This window comes from Lupinus angustifolius, chromosome LG04 (assembly GCF_001865875.1).
Source record: "Lupinus angustifolius cultivar Tanjil chromosome LG04, LupAngTanjil_v1.0, whole genome shotgun sequence".
NCBI classification, from domain to species: Eukaryota; Viridiplantae; Streptophyta; class Magnoliopsida; order Fabales; family Fabaceae; genus Lupinus; species Lupinus angustifolius.
The window spans coordinates 7,881,154-7,903,399 of record NC_032012.1 but is presented as its reverse complement, the minus strand read 5'-3'; the positions used below and the strand labels follow the sequence as shown (position 1 = coordinate 7,903,399).

At 32.8% G+C, this 22,246-nt stretch overlaps 4 protein-coding genes and 1 pseudogene across 5 annotated transcripts; 2 read left to right on the top strand and 3 right to left on the bottom strand.

Annotated features, from left to right (window-relative positions):
• Positions 194-1,592, top strand: LOC109345460 (pollen-specific leucine-rich repeat extensin-like protein 1). 2 transcript variants are annotated; one of them, XM_019584460.1, is made up of 4 exons: positions 194-376; positions 588-669; positions 805-992; positions 1,047-1,592. In XM_019584460.1, exons 1-4 carry the CDS (start codon positions 365-367, stop codon positions 1,452-1,454), a joined length of 690 nt encoding a protein of 229 aa, XP_019440005.1. In that variant the 5' UTR covers positions 194-364; the 3' UTR covers positions 1,455-1,592. The 2 variants fall into 2 exon arrangements, with proteins under 2 accessions (XP_019440005.1, XP_019440004.1); XM_019584459.1 differs by having other exon boundaries at positions 197-376; positions 805-1,592.
• LOC109345459 (pentatricopeptide repeat-containing protein At4g16390, chloroplastic-like) lies at positions 5,872-8,192 on the bottom strand. Its single transcript, XM_019584458.1, has one exon. The coding sequence runs from the start codon at positions 8,100-8,102 to the stop codon at positions 6,054-6,056; it is 2,049 nt and encodes a 682-aa protein (XP_019440003.1). The 5' UTR covers positions 8,103-8,192; the 3' UTR covers positions 5,872-6,053.
• LOC109345458 (pentatricopeptide repeat-containing protein At4g16390, chloroplastic-like) lies at positions 8,696-11,097 on the bottom strand. Its single transcript, XM_019584457.1, has one exon. The coding sequence runs from the start codon at positions 10,930-10,932 to the stop codon at positions 8,845-8,847; it is 2,088 nt and encodes a 695-aa protein (XP_019440002.1). The 5' UTR covers positions 10,933-11,097; the 3' UTR covers positions 8,696-8,844.
• Positions 15,368-16,466, bottom strand: LOC109344816 (F-box protein At1g61340-like). Its single transcript, XM_019583558.1, has 4 exons — positions 16,446-16,466; positions 16,231-16,414; positions 16,027-16,101; positions 15,368-15,928 (listed from the first exon to the last, which is right to left on the bottom strand). Exons 2-4 carry the CDS (start codon positions 16,405-16,407, stop codon positions 15,707-15,709), a joined length of 474 nt encoding a protein of 157 aa, XP_019439103.1. The 5' UTR covers positions 16,408-16,414; positions 16,446-16,466; the 3' UTR covers positions 15,368-15,706.
• Positions 20,138-21,841, top strand: LOC109344597 (annotated as a pseudogene).

Here is a 22,246-nt window from a genome sequence, read left to right as displayed (position 1 = left end):
AGTCATTTAATTATCATTGACTTTTTAAAAAATGTAGTTTAAATGAATAGTAGATAATATAATAACATCTAAATCTTTACACCGATAATGCATAGATATTAAAATCTTTCTATAAATCCTTTAGCACACTATTATTGAAGCACACACCACCCACCATTTCCTATTTTCCTACTTGCTTCTTACTCCACCTTCATGAAACTACAACCTTGTATCACTATGTGTTAGTATTTAATTGGTTGGTGTGTTGTGCTCATTCCTTCTTAAGTTTCCTCTCCATTCTTTCTCTTGTTACTTTCTCATCACTCTTGTTCTCATTTTCTTTCACTCTCATCTAAGCCTTATATCTAAGCTCTGATTTGTGACCATGGCTGAAAAGGTAGGTGTATGCATGTTAATATTTGTTGTCTTTGAATCATATCTCACTTACTCATATAAAAAACTAAAATATACATAACCCTTTTGGATAAATGTTTAATTTTTATGATCCTTGTTTAGTTTACAACATGAAAAATATGATTTTCATTTTTATCTTAGCTTCTTCTTGTTGAAAATTTCTAACATACCCATAATGATGCTGATCATTTTAGGTGACATTCATGAAGCTCAAGGTTGACCTTGAATGTGGAAAATGCTGCAAGAAGGTTAAGAAACTTCTCAGCAAGTACCCTCGTGAGTCCTTAACCACTTTCTTATTATTATTATTATTACAATCATAGTTAAAACTTTGGATATATTATTCTATACCAAAAATGAAAGGATATAAAATTGAGTTAATTTTTTATGTTGAAATTTTGTGAACAAGAGAAATTCGAGACCAAAAATTCGACGAGAAGCAAAATATTGTGACCATCACTGTGGTTTGTTGTAGTCCTGAGAAGATTAGAGATAAGCTTTGTTGCAAAAGTGGAGGCTCAATCAAGAGCATTGAAATTGTAGAACCACCTAAGCCCGAGAAGAAGAAAGAAGAAGAGAAGCCCAAGCCCAAGCCCGTTGAGTCCGAAAAGAAAACGGAGGCGGAGAAGCCGAAATCAGAAGCTCCTAAGAAGGATAGCGCCAAGCCCAAAGAAAAGCCCGTTGAGTCCGAAAAGAAAACGGAGGCGGAGAAGCCGAAATCAGAAGCTCCTAAGAAGGACGGTGATAAGCCCAAAGAAAAGCCCGCTGAGCCCAAGCCCGCACTCGCTCCGATGCCAAGGATTTTCGATCATGTCTCAGCATACCCACAATTCCCACCACCGATGGCGGTTCCGGTTGGGATGTACTGTGTGCCAGCCTATGAAGGCAGGCCCGTTGGGCCCTACGGCAATGAATATGGTGGGCCAGCACCATGCTATGATGGGTATTATGGAAGGCCCGTTTATGATAGTTATGGTGGTGGTGGTGGTGGAGCCTATTATTCAAGTCGTCGTGATCAATATTTGAGTGAAGAAAATGAGCAAGGGTGCACAATAATGTGATCACTATGTTCCAACCAAATTCATTTGATATGTAAATGGTGTCATTCAAATCAACCTCATCATGATCCAAGGGGAACTATTTCATTGCTTTTGTTATTGAAATTTATTATGAAGAAGAAAAAATCAAAGGGTTACAATTATTGGGTTTAATGTTCCTATGATGTTTTTCCAAGGCCACTATGATGTTTTGTTTTATTGTTGATTAAGTTAATTGATAAAGTTTCTTGTAAAAATTGGAAGCAATATTTTAAATTGCACGTTTGGTTCACTTAAAGATGAAAAGTAGCACTCTTTTGAACTTTTTTTGTCATCTTAACATGACACTTTTCATAATTTTGCGTGTATTGATTATTTTTTATTTTACAAAATATCATTATTAATTGACTAAAAGAGGAAGAGAATAAGTCCACAAAATTATTAATAAATTTAATATTATTAATTATATTAAACCACTTCCGTAATTCATAAAAGTACAAAAGGGAATATTAAATTGATAATCTCAAAGGAAATTGTTTCTATGGGGACTTGGGATGATGTGTGCATTACCTATTAAGCAAAACTAATAAAATACTTTCACCAAATTAAAAGTAGTTATTGTATGAATTTTGTTAAACTTTTCTATGGTCACTTTAATTACAATGTGCCACCTCTTTTTTTTAATTTGATTTTGTTGAAACTACTTAACTTTCCAACCAACATTTTTATTAGGTCAATGAGGGCTCATAATTTCTTTACCCAACAAAGTTATTTTCTTATAATTAAAAATATTATATTATTTATAAGTAATGAATTAATCTTTTTCAAATATATAATTCTTCCGTTCAACATGTATCGTTCTTTGAAATATTTTATGGATGTTAGAGTTGTTTAGCTTGTATGATTCTATTATGGGAATATTGTGTGTATATTGATGATGTTTTAGTATGACAAATTTGAATAAGTGTTACCCACTCATGCTTTAGTGGTTATTGATCAAATATTCAAATGACCTCATTAGACAATGTCAAGTTGACAACTATGTTCCTTTTTCATGATTGCCATAACAATATAATTGCCATTATTCAGTTAAATTAGATCATAGCAATAAGGACTCAGTTTAATTTTTCAGTGTTATGAAATTTGGTTTATTTAGGATGGTTTAATTAATTGGTCTCAATATATAAAATAATTATACTGGTCATATAATTCTATCGATTAAAATTGATCAAACTGATCATATCACAATTAAATCGTACTAGTTATACTGGTTAATTTCATTTATATTTATTTTTTAATGAAATCATTTACGAAAATGTTAGTATGAATGGTCAAACATATAACTACTATATTTTTTTTATACTTTTAAAACATGGTCTACCATAAAGTGATAATTTTTTTGCTTTAACAAATATTATAATTATTTTTTATTATTTTTTTAAGTATGTATATCTAACTCCATTAATATACAGTTTAATCAATAAACAATAAGTTGAATCAATATATAATTATATCATTACCTGATCAATATAATAACCGTTATCATATTAATAACAATGATTTAAATGTTAAGTTTTCTTATGGCAGAAAGGGATTTGGAGAATGGAAGTAAAAATATATAAAAGTTGCTTTCAACTAAACATTATGTTTAGTCCACGTTATTAGTTATATTAGAAAAAATGATGCATTTCAACCAACCATTCATGGTTAGCTACCAAACTTTATGAAATTTGGTTTATATATTCTTTCTTAATTTTTTTGGTACTGTGTCAAATGTATCTTCCTAACCTATAAGTAAGAAATTTTGGGTATGTGATTGCCTATTTAACAAGTATCGTTTTCAAAAATCGATCACTTTAACATTTTGATAATTCTAAAGATCTAACAGAATCATTCTTCCTTAATTAGAGGCCAACTTTTATATTTTTCTTAGATATCTGAATATGTTTCAACAAAAAAGATAGCATTTTGATAAATGGGTTAAGAAAAATGGGGTAGTTGAATTAGTTGTATGAATTATACATGATGATGAGGCCAATTATATGATTATTATTAATATAAATAATGATAGTGGTTGCAGCCACCATAAGGAAACAAAACTCAATTATATGGGTCATCTAACTTCTTAACATCATCATTGGAAAATTCTATGAAGTCACCAATGCCACCAAATTTTTGTCATCTTTTTCTACATGCATCACAATATCACATGCTTTTGTTAAATAAATTAATTAATGTTGTATTTATTTAATGAAATTTCTTGTGCTCTGCGTCATAAACAGCTAAGCCTACGTATGCATAGTCAAGAATTGTGTCGGCACCTTTCTTTTAAGATTCATCTGTCCTGAATCGTGTCTTATTTTATGTCAAAAATCAATTAAAATGTGGTTTTTTGTTATTTTTTGTTTTTAGAATTTTTCTTTTATTCATGTGACAAAATATGATATATTTGAGACAGAGAATGAGACAAAGTTGGAGACATGTGATCCTTATCCATAGTACTACATGCCTTATATTTAACTTTTTCTAATAAATATAATTAATGTATTTATTTATATTAAAATTTATGTAATGTTCTATTATTTTTTTCCTTTATCTTTCTAGAATAATTTGGTCATTTGTTTTTATTTACTATACCTTTTAAATTTTAATAGTTAGATATTTCTAAAAATGTATAATAAGTATTAATACTATTTCAATTTTCTAAAGAGACTGATAATTTAGTATATTTTTTAGATAAATACTAAAATATGAACTAAATTAGTAGTATAATTACTGAATTATTCTCTTCCTTTGTTCTTTTCTCACTACTCCCTTACATCAAGAAAACACTTAATAACAAATATAATAAGTGTTTCTATTATAAAATTTATTGTATGTTATGGTAACATATCCTTTATCTTTTATTAATTTTTATAAGGTTAATGTTTATTAATATTTATTAATGCTATCTTTAACTGTTAAATTAAATAATAAATAAAAAAATAATAATTTTGAAACACCATAGACAAATAAAAATAGATAAAATATTCTACTTTATTCTCTCTTGTGTTAATTATAAGACGCTTTTAAGATTTTAATTTTAATCATTTTTATAAAGTTTATTAAAAACTATGTATATTAATTGAATTTATTATCAAAAGATCCTTATATAAATTGATTGGAAAAATAAAATCATTAATTAATTTAGTGCAAATATAAAACGAACGAGACCTTATTAATAAATAATACATTTGGATACTACATGTAATTAATGTCAAATATAATGATACTAAAAATATTATCTATGTGAAATTATCCAAAAAGGTCTTAAAAAGGAAAATATTATTATTTTAGATGTCATCAAGTTAATAGGTTTGTTCACTAGTCAATTCTAACACATAGGATCACAAATAAATTAAAATAATGTTATAAAGTACCACATCTCTACACATATTCTATATGACAATATTTATGCTCCAACACTTACCCAACTCATTTTTAATATTTAGTAAGCACTCTAAATTGATTTGTATGCTTGTCTTAATTTTTTAATTAAACCTTTAAAAGTGTAAAAAAATTAATTAAGAGATAAACTAAAATGTGAGAATAACATGAGATAAACTCACATCACTTAATTTTGAAGTTGTTAATTTAATAAGTTTAAACTAGATGTTATTTGTAATCATACACATGTTTATTATAAATTTATTGTATGTTATACTAACATGTCATTTATAATTTTTATAATGATATATTAGATAAGCGTAAGTAGTATTCTCTTGAAGTTTTAAATAAATAATAAGTAAAAACAAAAAAATGTGTTGATAAATAGAAATATTATATTTCAATCCTTTCTAGATCCTTTTTATGAAGATTTTAAAAGTTTTATGTAAATCAATTCAATTTCTCACGAAAATATTATTACATTAATTGATTAAAAAGAGGGAAAATATTAATTAGTTGAGTGGAAAGATAAAACGAATGAGCCTCATTAACTAATAGAAAATTTGGAAATTACATTTAATCATTGAAAATTTAATGATACTAATAATATTAATTATTATTTCCCTTAATTCATCTATGAATATGTAAAGAGATGTTAGAAATAGAATGAGGTGTATCATTTTAGATGTTTAGTGGTGTAATGTCCTGTTGTATTCCTAGAAAAACCAAAACTACGATAATTCGATTTTTGGAAGTAACACTTATTAGGATGACAGTCATTCACTCCAAAAGAGATTTTTAAAAACGTAAAAGATACCATTGGAAGTATCAATTTTTTTATTGGCTTAGACACTTAGTTTACATATCTCAGACAAATTGCTCATAGTGCTCGAAGTTTGCGATGAGAGATTGCAAGACTTGTCATGGAAGTGGAATACTTCACCATACTTCACATCTTTTTATGATAAAAGCATAAAAGTTGATAAAACAATCAATTTATGGTGATTTTTTTCAAAACGATTAATAGAACATCCATAATAAAACAAAACATTGTTCTTATGAATCATCTTATATACCAAAATTTATGAAAGGCAAAGGAAAATGCATTAAATTATCAAAAGAACATAGGTACATTGTTCCCTGAACTGAAACAACACTGGTTAAGAGGCTTTTACTGGAACAACTGAACCATGGAGCTCAAAGCATAAGTTTAAGTTTTTGAGTTGAACCCCAAGATTGCAGCCATGACTTGGCTTCTACATCGGTTGTCACAAGCCACCCAGCATTATCAGAAGCCTCATGAAATGGTGCATTGAGTTCCTTCAAATGTAATTCAAATACAGTAGCTAAACCTTTATCAGACTTGTGATTCCCAATCCCAGTATTAATTCCAACTAGAGGTGGAAGTTCTTCCCCTGATTCCACAGCTTTAGACAAATCATTTATCCAAACATGTAAAGCAATTCTAGCAGCTCCATGTGAGAGTCTCTTTATATACAAAGACCATTGCCTTTCTGATCTAGATTGTATAGTTCTATATATCCTAAGTGTCAGCCCAAGATGCAACAGATCACATGCTCTATCAGACATATTCAAGTTAACACAAAGATCAATTAGAGAGTTGCATAGAGATTTCTTTACATCGGCATCGACTGAATTAAGAAGTTGTGATGCTTCCTTTCTAAGATATCCGGCACCCTTTCGCTTTTCCACCAAAAATCTTACCACAGACCCAAGCCTTGGATTAGCCTTCTGAACACAATTTGTTATCTTACCGAGTCCTTCTTTCGGTGTTTGAGTCATAACGTACAGAAGACAACCGCAGAAGCGATCATCGGGAATGAAGCCTGAAACCATGAGTTGATTGAATATCTTCACAACATCATCAGTTCGCTTGGCCTTTCCGTAGCAATGGATAAGTGATGTCATAACAAAAATATTAGGCTCAAATCCATGGGCGATCATTTCATTCAACATTGCTTCTGCCTCTGAAACTTTCACAGCGCGGGAGTACATGTTAATCATCGATGAGAATGAAATGATGTCAGGCTGACAAGTCCTACAATTTTTCATGTCTTCAAAAATTTCAACAGCTTCATCTATGTAGCCAACATCAGCACACATATCTAATAGCATGTTATAGAGAAATGCATTCAAATCCATTCCCTTGTCCTTCATTTCATTATAAATACCGAGAGCATCTTCACCAAATCGCGCTCTAGAATAAGCTTGTAAAAGAGCTGCATAGGTTGCCCAATTTGGTGAAAATCCGTTATTTATCATATCTTCATATATAGCTTTGGATTCCCAGGACCACTTAGCTCTCCCCATGGCATACAACAAAGTGTTATAGGTTACCATATTCGGTTTCACACCATGAAGCTTCATATCTTTGTAAACACTCAAGCATCCATCATAATTCGCTGACATCCCAAACATCTTAATCAATGCTGAGAACGCGACAGTCTCAATGTGCCAGTTCTCTCTTTTGGCACGATCATACAGCTTCAACGCCACATCACTATTACCAGTACGTGCATAAGCATAAATCATAGCCGAGGATAGGTTTTCATCCGGTTCAATACCAAGGCGTGGCATCTTCTCAAACAACGCCACAGCCTTAAGTGACAAAGAACACATTGCAGCACAGCTAATAAGAGTTGAAAATGTAATGACATTAGGTTTTACTCCTCTCTGAAGCATTTCATCAAACAGTTTCTCAGCACTTTCAAAATCCTTACTTTCCCTAAACAGCTTAAGGGTCACATTGTAAAGAACAACGCGTCTCGCAGGTTCGATCTTGTGCTGAAAGTATTCAAGAGCAAGCAATGCAGTTTCAGGATTCACCATGTTATCTAGAATAAACACAGCATCTCGTACTAAAATTTTGTCCCCTAAAAGATTCAAAATTTCAGAGACATGTTGCGTACTTGGGTTACAAGAATCCAATGACTTTGCCACTTTGAGAAGAGAAAGCCTTGAATTCTCATGAACTTCCTTGGCTCTAATTCTTTTGGGATTGACCCAGATGTTAGTTTTTGATAAAGATGAGGACTTTGCATCTGGGTCTTGTAAATTTGCGTCTTCTGAAAAATGGGCATGTTCTGTTAACGAGGCGTGTTGAGATAAGACTTTGTAATTTGGAAGTTTGAGATTGCGTGAAGTGGAAGAGATAGAGATGAAGAAAGAACGATGATCATGGAAGATAAGGGAAGGGGAAGTGCAAAGATTGTAAGCATGAGCCATTCTATCTCTCACAATGTGATAGTGTGTGAGGCACAAAGTAGCACTACTTTAATTCACAACTAGGGGTGAGGAACTCAACTAAGGTCTTATTGCACCACAAATGAAAGAAACTTAGGATGATACACAAGGAAAGCATTATTCTTTTATTTACTAGGTCATTATTTCTACTTGTACCCAGATAGAATATGTATCAAGAAGGCCTTGGTCTAGTGATGTAAGGTCCACTAGATCTCCAGGATCAAATAATGGATTCCTGAGAGCGACACTTGTTGGGAGGAGCAGTCACGGACTCCAAAAGAGATTAGTTCCGTGCCCAAAACATATTAGGAGATACTCTTGTTAGTACAAAAAAGAAAATAGCATATGTTATATTTTTCATTGAGTGAAATCTTCCGGTGTTTAGTGTTAAATATGATTTTCCCTCATCATTAATTAAGAACATTTAGGCTTACTTGGAGACAAACAAGAAAGTGATAAATTTCATCCCAGACAAATTAACAAGGCAAGTACGTTAAACTAGACATACAAGCCAGCTATGAAGTATTAAGCATGATTTTTCCCTCAGCCATTTAGAGTGTTTTCCACATTAAACATTATACTTCAATTCCTCTATTCTCAGCTCTAATCTAGTTGCATGAGACTGTTTAAATAACTCGGGTAATCAACATAACAGTCGACTAATACAATTTTTTTGAAAAGGAATATGAAAATGCATGGAAATTACATGGTAAGTACAAAATTATCAATGATGAAGAGCCATTGCAGGAACACCTAAATCCATAGAGCTCGAAGCAGAAATTGGTTCGGTTGAACTCCTAGACTCCAGCCATGACTTGGCTGCAGCCTTTGTCATTAAAAACCAACCAGCCTGCTCCGGAGCCTCATGGAATGGAGCATTGAGTTCCTTTAAGTATGATTCAAGCACACTAGCCAAACCCTTGTCTGAATACTTGTGTTTCCCCTGCCCAGTATTAATTCCAAGTAGAGGTGGAAGGTCCTCCCCTGATGCCAAAGCCTTCGACAAGTCACCTATCCAAACCTGTAATGCGGTGAGAGCAGCTCCAAGTGAGAGTTTCTTTAGATGCAAAAACCACTGAGTCTGAGATTTGGATTGTATATCTGTATATATCTCAAGCATCAGACCCAAGTCCAGAAGGTCTTGTGCTTTTTTGGGTGCATTCAGGTTGACACAAAGATCAATAAGACAATTGCAAAAGGGCTGCTTTACTTCAGCATCGACTGAACTGAAAAGTTCCGATGCTTCCTTTCTAAAATCTCCATCACCCTCTCGCTCCTCCACCAAGTCTCGTACCATAGAGCCAAGCTTTGAATTAGCCTTTTCGATGCAATCAATTAGCTTAAACAGCTCTTCTTTTGGTGTTTGAGCCATAACAGTCAGAAGACAACACCAAAAGCGATCATCCGGAGTGGTGCCCAAATTCAAGACTTGCTTAAAAATCTTCACAACATTATCAGTTTGCTTGGCTTTTCCATAGCACTGGACAAGTGATGTTAGAACAAAAAGATTAGGCTCAAATCCAGATTCTATCATTTCATTCAACACAGCTTCAGCCTCCGAAACTTTCCCACTGCAGGAGTATATTGTAATCAAAGATGAGAATGTCCAACTATCAGGCTGACAGGTCCCAGCATTTTTCATGTCTTCATAAATTTCAATTGCTTCATCAGTGCAGCCTACATCACCACACATAGATAAAAGTACATTATAAAGAACAGTACTCATTTCCATTCCATTCTCCTTCATTTCCTTATAAACACCGAGAGCATCTTCCTTAAATTGTGCTGCGACATAGACTCGTAAAAGAGCTGCATAGGTTATCAAATCCGGTGAAATTCCATTATCTGTCATTTCTTTATATATAACCTTCGCTTGATGCGCCCTCTTAGCTCTCAACATGGCATTCAACAGAGTGTTATACATCGCCACATTAGGCTTCACACCAAGGGCCTTCATGTCTTCATAGACACTTAAGCATCCATCATAATTTCTTGACATCCCATACATTCTTATCAATGTCGAGAACGTTACCGTATCAAGACGCCATTTCTCCGCTTTAGCGCGTTCATAAAGCTTCAAAGCCATCTCAACATTGTTAACACGTGCATAAGTATAGACCATAGCTGAACACGTGATGTCATCCGGTTCGCAACCATAGCGGGGCATCTTCTCGAACCACTCCACAGCCTTACCGGGTGCACCACACATCCTTGCACAGTTAATTATAGTCGAAAACGTAATATTATCAGGCTTGGCCCCTCTCTGAAGCATTTCATCAAACAGCTTCCCTGCTCCTTCAATATCCTTACATTTCCTAAACACCTTGAGTGTCACATTGTAAAGAATCACTTCTTTGTCTTTACTTGGATTAATATTGTTCAAAAAGAGATTAAGAACAATAGGTGCATTGTTTGAATTCACCATCTTATTGAGAATAAACACAGCATCTCGTTCTAAAAATTTGTCCCCTAAAGCATTCTTCAGAATGATAGAGACTTCATTCTCAGTTCGACAAGAGTCTAAAGATTCAGTTACTTTAACAAGAGGGTTGTTGTTATACCTGGAAGAAGACGATTTCTTAAGGAGCTGTTTGACCCTGGGGCTTTTGGGATTGACCCAGATTTTGTTTTTGGATAAAGATAACGAATTTGCATCTGGGTCATGAGAATTTGCATGGGTTATGGAATGAGACGTTGGCGTTGGAGAAGGGTAGTTTGGGAATTTGAAGTTGCGAGAAGAAGAAGAGAGAGAAGTGGGTTTGCGACCATTGAAGAAGAGAGAAGGATGTGAAGAGAAAAGACGATAAGCCATTTTCGTTGTATCTGTTATGATTCAGCAACTGTGATGTTTTATGCTACTGCAATTGTTGTTGGAGTCTCTTACATTCAAACACTATCCATATTCATGTTCAATCATTCTACATCAAGAACAACAAAATATACAATTTAAGCTCCTTCACTTTCTCACTATTTCACTTTTACCCTTTTGTTTTTGTTTTGTTGGTAGAGTCAAGGGTTTATATCTTTATTGCTGTGTGATTGTCTTTTCCAACGAGCGTTATTCCAAATAATTGAATCTTTGACCTTATACGATTCTTGATGCTCAATGATCAAGTGATATCTTACTCTACCAGACAACATATTATTGAAAAGTTGATAATCTCATGTATTATACCCTTACTAACAAATACAATTTATATTATCTACCTCACTACTACCACATGAAAATTAAATAGAAAAGGCTAAATTGTACATTTATCATCCTCTATACATGGTGCATTTGATATAGGAGTAGAGTCTCTACTAGAGTTATGAAGACTCCTTAGGTATCATACTTGATTGTTCCACTATAATACTCATGCATAGTTATTAAGTGTTTGGAAGGGTATGACTTTTCGTATCACAACTGTTCATCTTAATGCTATAACATTGGATAGTAAATATCCACTTTGCATTTTCCAAGTGTTTGTAATATGTATTTGAAGGATAACTTCAACAGGTTGGTGAAGATAAGACTAAAGTAGATCTTGATTTTGTTTGAACTTTGAAGGTACTCAATGCATTACATTGGTAGTAGACTCATTATGCCACTATCTATAAATTTGTTTGAATGTTTTATTAGCAGATTAATCAAACAAATGATATAGATTTGGATCTAGTATCTGTACTTTTCTTCACTTGAATATAGTAATTGTGTGTGATACAATATTACGTACGACAAGTGTTGTTTTGATAGCAAAACATGTATTGCTAGTAATGTTGTTTCTGCCAGGTTTTATATACTCAAGTGTGACACATGGAAAGCACATTTTAACTTTTAAGCACAGTCATATGTTGAACACAGCGCTGAGTTTACAATTACAGTCTCAAACATTGTACTTTGTTTAGATTAAAATCAGTTTTTCTCTTTTGTTATCCGATTTGGTTGGTATTTAGAGTTCAAAAGCTCTTAAAATGGGGAAAACGTGATTCTTTCGCTGCAGAAAGAACACCTAAATGGGCACATGCCAAGTGTGCTTTTGAGTAATAAGAAGGATGCAAACAATAACAATTAATGGGTTATTGCATCAATCATACATGTGATTAATGTTTTTAATTCGTAAAAGTTTAATCCCTTCGTGTGATTTTGTTGCTGTAGAGCTATATGCAGTGGTGTGAGTGAAGAAAGTGCAGTGATGGTTATGAAGTAAAAGCAATATTAGTCCCACATTGGTGAAGCTTGGAAAGAGCAAGGGAGAGATACAATATAAAAAGCAAGATCGACATCTATAATTTTCATACCTTTCTCGGCCTTTTGGCTAAGATCAAGTGTAGTATCTGTTCTTATCAGTTTAATATCTGATATGTGGGCCAATGGCCCACACGATATTAAATTACTTTTTTAAAGGGGAGAGTCCATCACAGTAGCTTGCTATTGGGTCTCTCATGTGTCGCCCAAGCGTTGCACTATAGCTTGGGCTTGGCGCACCCTCCAATTTTAGTTGAAATATTAAAAAAGGAAATTCAAATTTCTGCCAGTGTGAAATTTTTGTTTATCAAAAGTTTCTTGTAACCAAGAAAATGTCACATATTAAACATTTTAATGTTCAGTGTAGACAACACATCTTGAGAGTAAATTCGATTCAAAGAAAGATACCGATATTGTTAAATGAACACTGATAGTAAAGGAGCTGAAACACTGAATTTTCTACTATACTGGGGATGTTGTTACTCGAAAACTAATATAACGAGTTGCTCAATTGATGATAAGAGAGCTTAAATTGCAACATCCTACGATTTAATGGTTCTATATAGTTGGCAAGAACAGCTATTCTAGTTTCGATTTGTCACTTGTTTGCTCCACTTAGCAGCAGTTTCAATTGTTCTGTAGTAACCACACACTTCACATTCTTTGTCCTCACCCTTTTGTTGTCAGTTGTTAGCTTAACAGATTGCCACAGGAATGGTGCAAGGTGGTGAACCTCCTCATTCTGTACCTTCCAAGTGAGCACTATGTAACTTGTACATGAAGCATGGTTCATGTTTTCAACTAACGGAGTTATGGTTTGCTTCTTGACAAGTCATACAGTTCTCCATTATGGATGATCCAATAGAGCAAAGTTTCTCTCAACTGCAACTATTATATAAAGCTTTGGTCAATTTTAAGTTGAGGGAAATTTGAACGTGCAAGCCATATCAATACTCTCATTTTTATATGGCTTAAACCTTAAATATGTATTTCATTGAAAGTTAACTTTTAGTCCCAACATAAATATTTAGGCACAGAAAAGTGATGAACATTGACAAGACCAAGTCCAATGCTATGAACCAAGTGTAGTATTACTCTTAAATTATTCCAGCCTTCAATTGTCTAGAGCGTGGGAAACAAACTATATCAACACCATAAGTAGTGTAAGTGAGTATAAAAATGTCTTACTTTAATGTAAAAGAAATGTGCCATTGTGAATATGAGTATACAAATATCTTTTGCAAACAATAAAATTGAAAAGAAACAAGTGCAGACATCACTGAGGTTGACCTTTTTATCAACATAATGGTTGACATTTTTGCTGTTACTTTTTTATTATGTAGGGTTAAATTTGAGTATATGCTTTTGACAAAAAGAATATAAAATGAAGGCTAAATGGGGTTCTGACTTTTTTAAGCACAATATTTTAGAAGAGATGGAGTTCAAGCCTGCAAAGCCTATATGTTTGTGATGGCTTGCACGTTCAAATTTCCTCAAACTTGAAACTTTACCAAAACTTCTATATATAATGGTGAGGTTTGAGAGTTTTTGTTCATTCCATCATCCACAATGGGAAACTGCATTTGTCACTCACAACAGAATATAGATGGAAGAGTAATAGAGATTGATCAAAGAGAAATGGATGTTGATGGAAGTTACATAGTAATAAGTAGGAAGCTGCATAATGGGGAGGTTTACAACCTTGAACCACCATTGCTGAGGCAATCTGTAAAGGCAACAAGTGACAACAGAAACCTGAAGACAAGGAGTTTGAAGATTGTGATGACTATGGAACAGTTGAAACTGTTGTTAAGTGGATCAAACAAGTTACATATCAAGACAAAAGTTGCACATATCAGAAGGAAATGGTTACCTTCTTTACCAACTATTCTTGAGGAGCAGAATGATTAAATGGTAGAGTTGTTTCAGTTTAAGCTCTACATACTGTCATACATCAGTTGAGAAACTAATTTTATATAGTTATTGAGAAATTTCCTGAAAGACTCTAGGAATTGTTCACCTGCTCATTTTGTGACAGCAGGGAGAAGAAGAAAAGATGAAAGAAGGTCTCACAATTGCAAATTTGCAGATTTTTTAGTTTCTTAGCCAATACCGTAGGCGAAAAGATCCTTTCCAGAATTGGAGAGAGAAGTTATTGTTTTACTTTTGTTTTTAAGGATAAAAATGTCATCTCATTGTAAATATTTACCAAGTTAATATATGCTTATTGTTCATATTTCTTGGACTAACCAATGAAAATATGATATTTGTCAATTTCAATGCTAAAAATTATATTTCTGGTAAAAAAAATTCATCCTTGCTATAAATTAGTGTTGAATCAGCTTGAGCTCACTGTTTTCAGATGTATTCTTTAAAAATTATAATCAACACTGGTAGATATCCTTCATACTCAATGATACAACTTAAGCAAGTGTAGTATTTTCTATGACCATCTTCGCTAATATACATAATTTGGACATGTAATTCAATTATTTTCCAAGTATTTGTAACATTTTATTTCCCTGCTGATGCACTTGGCTGACTTGGCTTATAATCAGTAACTTGCCTTAGTGGAACTTTCTTCACTAAATTTGTTTTGCATTTGCAAGATGTCAGAAGATGCTATTGATAAATAAACTGTCTTCAACTCTCTAAATAAAGAATATCAACGTCTAAAATAAAAAACTCAATAAATTGAAACTTCGGTTAAGAAGATGCTATTAATAAATAAACTGTCTTCAACTTTCACTGAGCATTATTACCATAAAAACTTGAGTTAAGAGACATTAAATAGAAATTTCTCTTTTGGTATAACACCCACATAATAAATGCAGTTAATGTTGCTTATATCTATAACAAGAAATCTTTTTTTCTTCTAATTATTATCCTAAACCTTTGTTTTGATTGTCATTAGTAGTCTACATCAGATTTGTTCATTTTCTACATACTTAACAAATCTGTGTAATTTTATGAACTATAATGTTGGAAATTAGAGTTTTTGAATAAGCATGGACATAAATTAAGAAGTGAATTATACAAGTGGAATCTTAAATCACTATGTTAAGAAATGTATAGTATCTTATAGTTTCACACCTAAATCTATGAGACACTAGAAGGAGGACCACTCTAAAGTCTGCACAAAAGCACAATCTCTCCTACTTTCTATTTGTCTAAAGAAAGATTAGAACAAGCCAAAGCATTCTTCAATGAAGGATTTGAAGAAATTGGCAAGTAACATGTGTAAATCAGCCAACCAGTGAGATACCCTTGGCTTCAATAGAACAATCTAATCCCACCATTTCAATATACAAACAACAACAGAAACTTTAATCTTGTAATGAGTTTTTCACTTACCATCTTACTGATCTTCATCCATGGAAGGAAACAAGTTTGAACAGATTGATTCCATGTTCATAATCCTACCATTCAATCTTGACCTATACTTCCTCAATGGTGCATTTGGAGCTTTAATTTCCTCAAACTCATTTGAGGAATCTACATCAATGGGAATATGAAAAGCAGCAAAAGTTTTCTTCTTTGGTGTACTATACTCAAAATGCAATCTTTTAGCAATTTCAGCCTGCAACAACAAAACAAACCAATAGTTACCAAATTAGAAACACTGGTTGAAATATAAATACAAATCACAATAAACAACAACAATACTCTAATACTCACTGCTTCTTTAATAATCTTAGAGACATGAAAAAGCTGCTCCAAATCTTCATGCTCAACACCACACAATACCTTTATCTGCAATTAAACCAAAAATAAATAGCACAAATTTCAGAAACTTCAAAATACCCATTACACAATAAATAAGTAAACAAACAATAAAAACCATTGTTGGTGAAAAATTAAGGTTGAAATTGTTATACTCACCAGTATATCAAAAGGAAGGGCTTCAAGGGAAGACCTTTCAGAAATGGAACTGAATGTGCCACTGCACACTCTCTTCAATGAACTATTCATTGGATTTGAAGCTTCCACATTGTTGGAAACCACAACCCTTTTTCTTCCCAATGCACGTGCATAACAATTATCAAACCCTAATGCCATGTCTTCGCTAAACCCAAAATACCAGCAAACTCAAAAACAATCAGAGCTTTCAACACTTTTTTCTTCAATCTGCAAAAACCACAGAATGAATCAAATTTTTAACAATTTTTTAAAAAAGGAAACTTTGAAGGGGGATATCATGAAATAATAGAAATTGAGACAGAAAAACAAACCTATATTTACGATACTTTCTGTTTTGGGGTATGTTTGTTGCAGAGAGAAAACCAGAAAATGAAAATGGTAACAGAATCCAAATTGGTTCTAAGATTTTAATGTGCTTTATATATGAAGGTGAGATAAAAGTTTATAATTTGAAATTAGTAATTGTTACCCGAACGAAGATTAAGCAGTAACAAAAAAAAAACGGTTTGAGGAAAGTACTGAAAAATTGGAGAAAAAATATCTTGTCTTACTTTCTCTCTCTTCTAAGAAATGGCGGTTAAATAATGGAGAAAGAGAGAACCAAAAACTAGCCGTTGGAGGGACGCACGTGTGGCGTGACGTGGTGTTTGGTCGGTTGCTTATGGAACACACGTGCTCTAAGGGCTAGTTATTTTATAAGAAGTAGTGTATAACATGAACAGATCTTTCTATTTAATGCATTCTTATTAATATTTGTATTAAAATGATATTATAGTAATTCAACTGATAATTTATTAATTAAATTATATAGTGGTATATATATATTATACTAATGTTAACTTGAAAAAATAATTTATTTTTATTTTCATTAAAAAAATAAATTTAAATAAAAATTAGTCGGTTCAACCAGTACGGTTTAATGAGAATCGGTCAATATGACCAGTTTTAATTGAATTTGACTAGTATAATTGTATAATTAGTACAACTGTTGTATCGTATCTATATTCGAACCCGTTTATCAATTGAACTGATCAGTACAAACCAATTTTTACAATACTAATTAATATATTTAGTTAATCACATTTTACATGTAATATAAAAATGTTATTTTTTTTCATTTTTTTGTTGCAATTAGAAGGGAGCTTTTGTTGAATGAAAAGCTAAAAAGAACTCCATCAAGGAATTTAAAACTTTGACTTATGTTTAGTTGTTGATTGACTTTATATCCTCTTTTATATCTTTCATTTGATTGAATATTACCTCTTACCTCGAAATGAGTTACAATTTTCATCTCCACTATGAGATTGAAGGATAAGCCTTACCTCAAAGTGAGAGACACATCATGAATGCCTTTACAATCTAAAGTCACAAGCATGGTTTTTATTTTGTTGAAGAACATTAATTAAAAATCTCATGTCAAATAATTGTATCTCTTATAAATTTGAATATCACCCTTCTTATAAAAAAAATGACATTCTAATTTTAACTTCATTTAATGGATTTTAACTATGCTTGCATTTCCCTTTATTTTATTCCATAAATTCTACTAACTATGCAATTGTTATAAAAGTAGCACTGCGTGCACACATATATTTTCCAACAGTTTGTGTCACTCCATGTGTCATGGACTTATGGCTGGTCAGAAAAAATATTTAAATTAAAATTTAATTACCGGGTATTTTTTTAACCAATCATAAGCTCATAGTACATAGAGTGATACAAACTGTAGAACAACATATGTGCTCTCCTCTAAGGTTAGGTTTTCAAGTAAATATTAAATTAATATAACTATTCCACCAAAATTGACTCAACCTTATTTTTCTTCTCTAAATAATGATTTAAGGGCCTAAAACTCATGTGGGGGTACCTTAAATCTAAAGGAAGAACAAAACTTATCTAAATGACTCTTAATTGTGCATTGAATAATCTATGATATCTTCTTTTTACCCATGACCATAAAGAAGAATAAGAAGTTATGCCTTTCCTCTAGTGGAGACTAAATCTTCATTACAATTTTCCAATTAAAAAGCACCCACTTCCAAAAAGTACACACCGCAAACCGACCAATCAGGAATTTGACAAAGAATCTATGCCAAAGACATAATATCAACTTGTTTTAATTACTAATATGCCATTTAATATTGGCCCAAAGAACAATTATTGAAAGCCTTATCCCTTGCCGTCCATAAGAACCTTCAGTGTCACTAATTATAATGCAAATGAAATTATGTTAATATATAAATCTTCTTTCTTATCTCATTTGAAAGGTGGTCTTTTACTTAGATTATCAATTATTGTTGTATATAGATTTTTAAGTAGATTGAGCAGTGAAATAATTAACATACCCATTTCTTTTAGTTAAAGTATCAAGTGAATTTCACAAATTCTGTCACAATCTTGGGTTATGGATTTTGATTATTCAATTGTTTTGAATATAAAACAATATATAATTTGATGTAGTTTACTAATTATAATTCATGATACATGGTTTGTACTATACTTTGTATGACTTTAGAGCATGTTACCAATAAAAGACATAAGTCATATATTCATCAGGTAATATATAAATTTCTTAAAATTATATACTTTCTATTGTAAGTAAACTTAGTTACCCAATTAACAAGAGTACACTTTAGGAACATATATGTCTTTTAAAAAGTGTGATATAATTAAAAAAAGACATGCTATATTATTCGGTGAGATGTAATTGACTTGAGACATGAAGAGAAAATTTTTTTGAAGATGTGAGACTTGTTCTTTATCAAATAAGTGGCAGGTGGGCCAAGAAAACTTTGAAAGTCATCTAAGACCATCCTTTCCAGTATAGAATCTATTCATATATACAACACTTTTTATGAACTCACATATATAACACTAAACTCTTTGAACAAGAAATAACCATATTCTTTCCATCTTCCTTTTTTCCATTCCCTTTTGGAGTAAAAGTACTAATTGAAGAGGCCATGGATGTATCACAAAAGCTTCTAAAATATAGATACTATATCATCATAGCAATAGCAGTTTCACTAACATTGTCTTTGGTGTTATATGCAGCCCCTAGAATTCTAACCATTCTGGCCTATTTTTGGCCCTTGTTTGCTTCCACTACTGTTTTCTTGGTTGCAATTATAGCCTTTGGAGGTGTTTCAATATTCTCAACAGAAGAAGTTCATGATGAAAAAGTTGGTGAAGGACTCTTGGATTATGTAGCAGGGAAGCCAGAACAATACTGAAGAAGAAGAAGAAGATCAAAACTATGATCAATGGTATCATGTTCTGTATGATCAAAATCATGCTCAAAAGAGATTTGTATCAATCAAATGTGTATAAGAAATTTCACGGCAATATATACAAAAATCAATAATAAAGTTTAGAACTTTCTGCAGTTTGATCTATTTGGTTTTTGGATAATATAAACCATGAACTTATATAGTATGAGGTTGCCACACAACTCAATTCAGAGTCATTACTTTTTTGAAGAATCAATGATGAATAAACATGAATGATGAATGATATAATAAAAAATTCATAGATTGTACATTTCTTCTTCTTATTATTATAGTATTTACCTTATCAAGACTGGTAGAAAACCTGATTATATTAAAATTTTACTTCCCCTTGAACACTTTATGGACTTGAGTCTTAGTTTATTTACTACCCCCTACTTCTGGGTCGCATAAAGTTCGAAACTTTGAGTGATTTCAAGACTCCTTTCAAGTTGAACAATGCCCTTGTGGAGATTGGAAGTGTTATATCACATATGAGGGTGATGCTGAAGAGGGTTCATCAGAACCAGAGTTGGTGAAGACATAGAAACCATCATCTGGAGCATTGATCACCCCCTATGTTGGAATGGTGTTTAAGAGTGATGATGATGCTTTTGAGTATTATAGCAATTTTGCTTTTGAGTGTTAAAGGGTACCAGTTCGCGAAAGAGCCACGAATTAGTACGGGAGAACCAATTCAATGTGGGCAACTGCCTTTCTTGGAAAGGGATGTGAGGAACTTTGTTCAAAACCATAAGAAGGTTGTTCAAGAGAATGAGGCCTTGCTAAGTGAGAAAAGAGAAAATGATGTATTGGAACTTCTTGAGGCATGCAAAGCCATGAAAGAAGCAGATGGTGGCTTTGTTTATGATTTTAGTGTGGATGAGAATGATAAGGTTGAAAATGTAGCTTGGTCATATGGTGACTCCATAAATGCAAATGCTATGTTTGCTGATGTAGTTTATTTTGACATTACTTATCAATCAATTGTTGGAAAGTAAGTCTACATCGCTAACCTTGGGAATGATTTAAATACTTGTTGGGCTACTCCTCTCATTGCTAATTGGTTTTCAGATGGAACCTTAGCATGGTATCAGAGTCAGAGTTCAACTTTTTTTTTTGGTTTCATGAGCCAAAATATGCCCTTCAGTTATAGGTCAAAGGTAACTCTTCATCTGGTCCAACAAGCTTATATGGAGGGTGCATCTTGAAAAGTGAGTCTCGCATCGAACCTTAACATCAATCACTTATGAATTGCTTTTTGGAGCATGGTTTGACATTGATAGCTATGGTAGAACCAACTTTTTTGGACCCTTCAGTTATAGGTCAAAGGTAACTCTTCGTCTGGTCCAACAGACTTATATGGAGGGGGCATGTTGGAAAGTGAGTCTCACATCGAACCTTAACATCAATCACTTATGGATTGCTTTTTGAAGCATGGTTTGGCATTGATAGCTATGGTAGAATCAACTTTTTTGGTTGCATTTTATTGCAGGATGAAACACCTCAATCCTTTTCATGGGCTATTCAGGTTTAATACTAGCATCCTCTATATAAGATTTTACTCATACCTTAATAAATGTCCTCTTATGAGAATACAGAGGCATTTGAAATTTGGTGGAGCCACATGGTTTCTGTGTTTGGACTTAGTTCAGATAAACATATTGATTTTCTTCCCTCTTGTGGATATTAATGCAGGTTGGTATTTCTACAAAATTTCAACATCAAGCATGTCATGAAACTCAATATATACATCCGAAAACGAGCATGCCAATTGAAGATCAAGCACGGAGCACTCTCACGCTGTTCGCTTTTAATGCTTTTCAGCAGGAACTTTTGCTTACAACGCAATATGCTATAACTGAAATGGCCAATGGATCATATATTGTGCAGCACTTCAAAAGGATGGATGCAGAACGGCTCGTAATATGGTCGGCTGAAGAGGAACAGATACACTGCTCGTGCAAGGAATTTGAATCATCAGGAAAATTATGCAGACACGCTCTTCGCGTATTTGTAGCGAAGAATTACTTTCATCTGCCTGAAAAGTTCTATTTAAGTAGATGGAGACAGGAATGCTCTTTACTCATTGCTGACCAGAATAATCAAAGAATTGCTAGGGAGTTGTTCCAAGAATATCAGTCCATGACTGAAACTTTGTTTTCGGAATCATCAATTACAAAGGAGCGATCTGACTATGTTTGTAGAGAACTGACAAAGGAACTTATAGGATTCTTAATGAGGTTAGAAATCTCCCTGAGAGTGATGGAGTATGCATTAACATTACTCGTTCGCCGACAAGTTAATAAGAAGTGTCCTGCTGTATAGATGTTATGAAATGCAAGTTTGCAACCACTGAACTCATCATATGATAATAGAATGGAAAGAAATGACAAAGTAAATAGTGCCTTTTGAATGTTCCTCCATCTAGAGACAGAGTCCTTGTCCATGATACTTGGTCACAAGATATTTGAAAATAAAAGGTTGCTAATGAATACCTTCTTAGCCACACTAGTGTAGAAGATGACAGAAAAGGGGAACATAATGTTCCAATGATCTATGACTAAGTGAATATATTTGTATAATAGAGAAAGATAGAAACTTTTCTATGTAGACATTGTTTATTTATTACTACTACTTTAGCATAAATTAAAAGAAGCTTCTTCCTGAGTTTTGCAATGCGTGTCCTACTTGTCCTTCAATTATGGATG

Bases quoted from the DNA above. Each gene is read 5' to 3' on its own strand.
- LOC109345460 (XM_019584459.1), top strand. The intron at 670-804 runs GTGAGTCCTTAA...TGTGAACAAGAG, and splicing joins ACTTCTCAGCAAGTACCCTC to AAATTCGAGACCAAAAATTC.
- LOC109345459 (XM_019584458.1), bottom strand. From the start codon at position 8,102: ATGGCTCATGCTTACAATCTTTGCACTTCCCCTTCCCTTATCTTCCAT.
- LOC109345458 (XM_019584457.1), bottom strand. From the start codon at position 10,932: ATGGCTTATCGTCTTTTCTCTTCACATCCTTCTCTCTTCTTCAATGGT.
- LOC109344816 (XM_019583558.1), bottom strand. From the start codon at position 16,407: ATGGCATTAGGGTTTGATAATTGTTATGCACGTGCATTGGGAAGAAAA. The intron at 16,102-16,230 runs GTGAGTATAACA...GTTTAATTGCAG, and splicing joins CCCTTCCTTTTGATATACTG to ATAAAGGTATTGTGTGGTGT. The intron at 15,929-16,026 runs GTGAGTATTAGA...TTGTTGTTGCAG, and splicing joins CTAAGATTATTAAAGAAGCA to GCTGAAATTGCTAAAAGATT.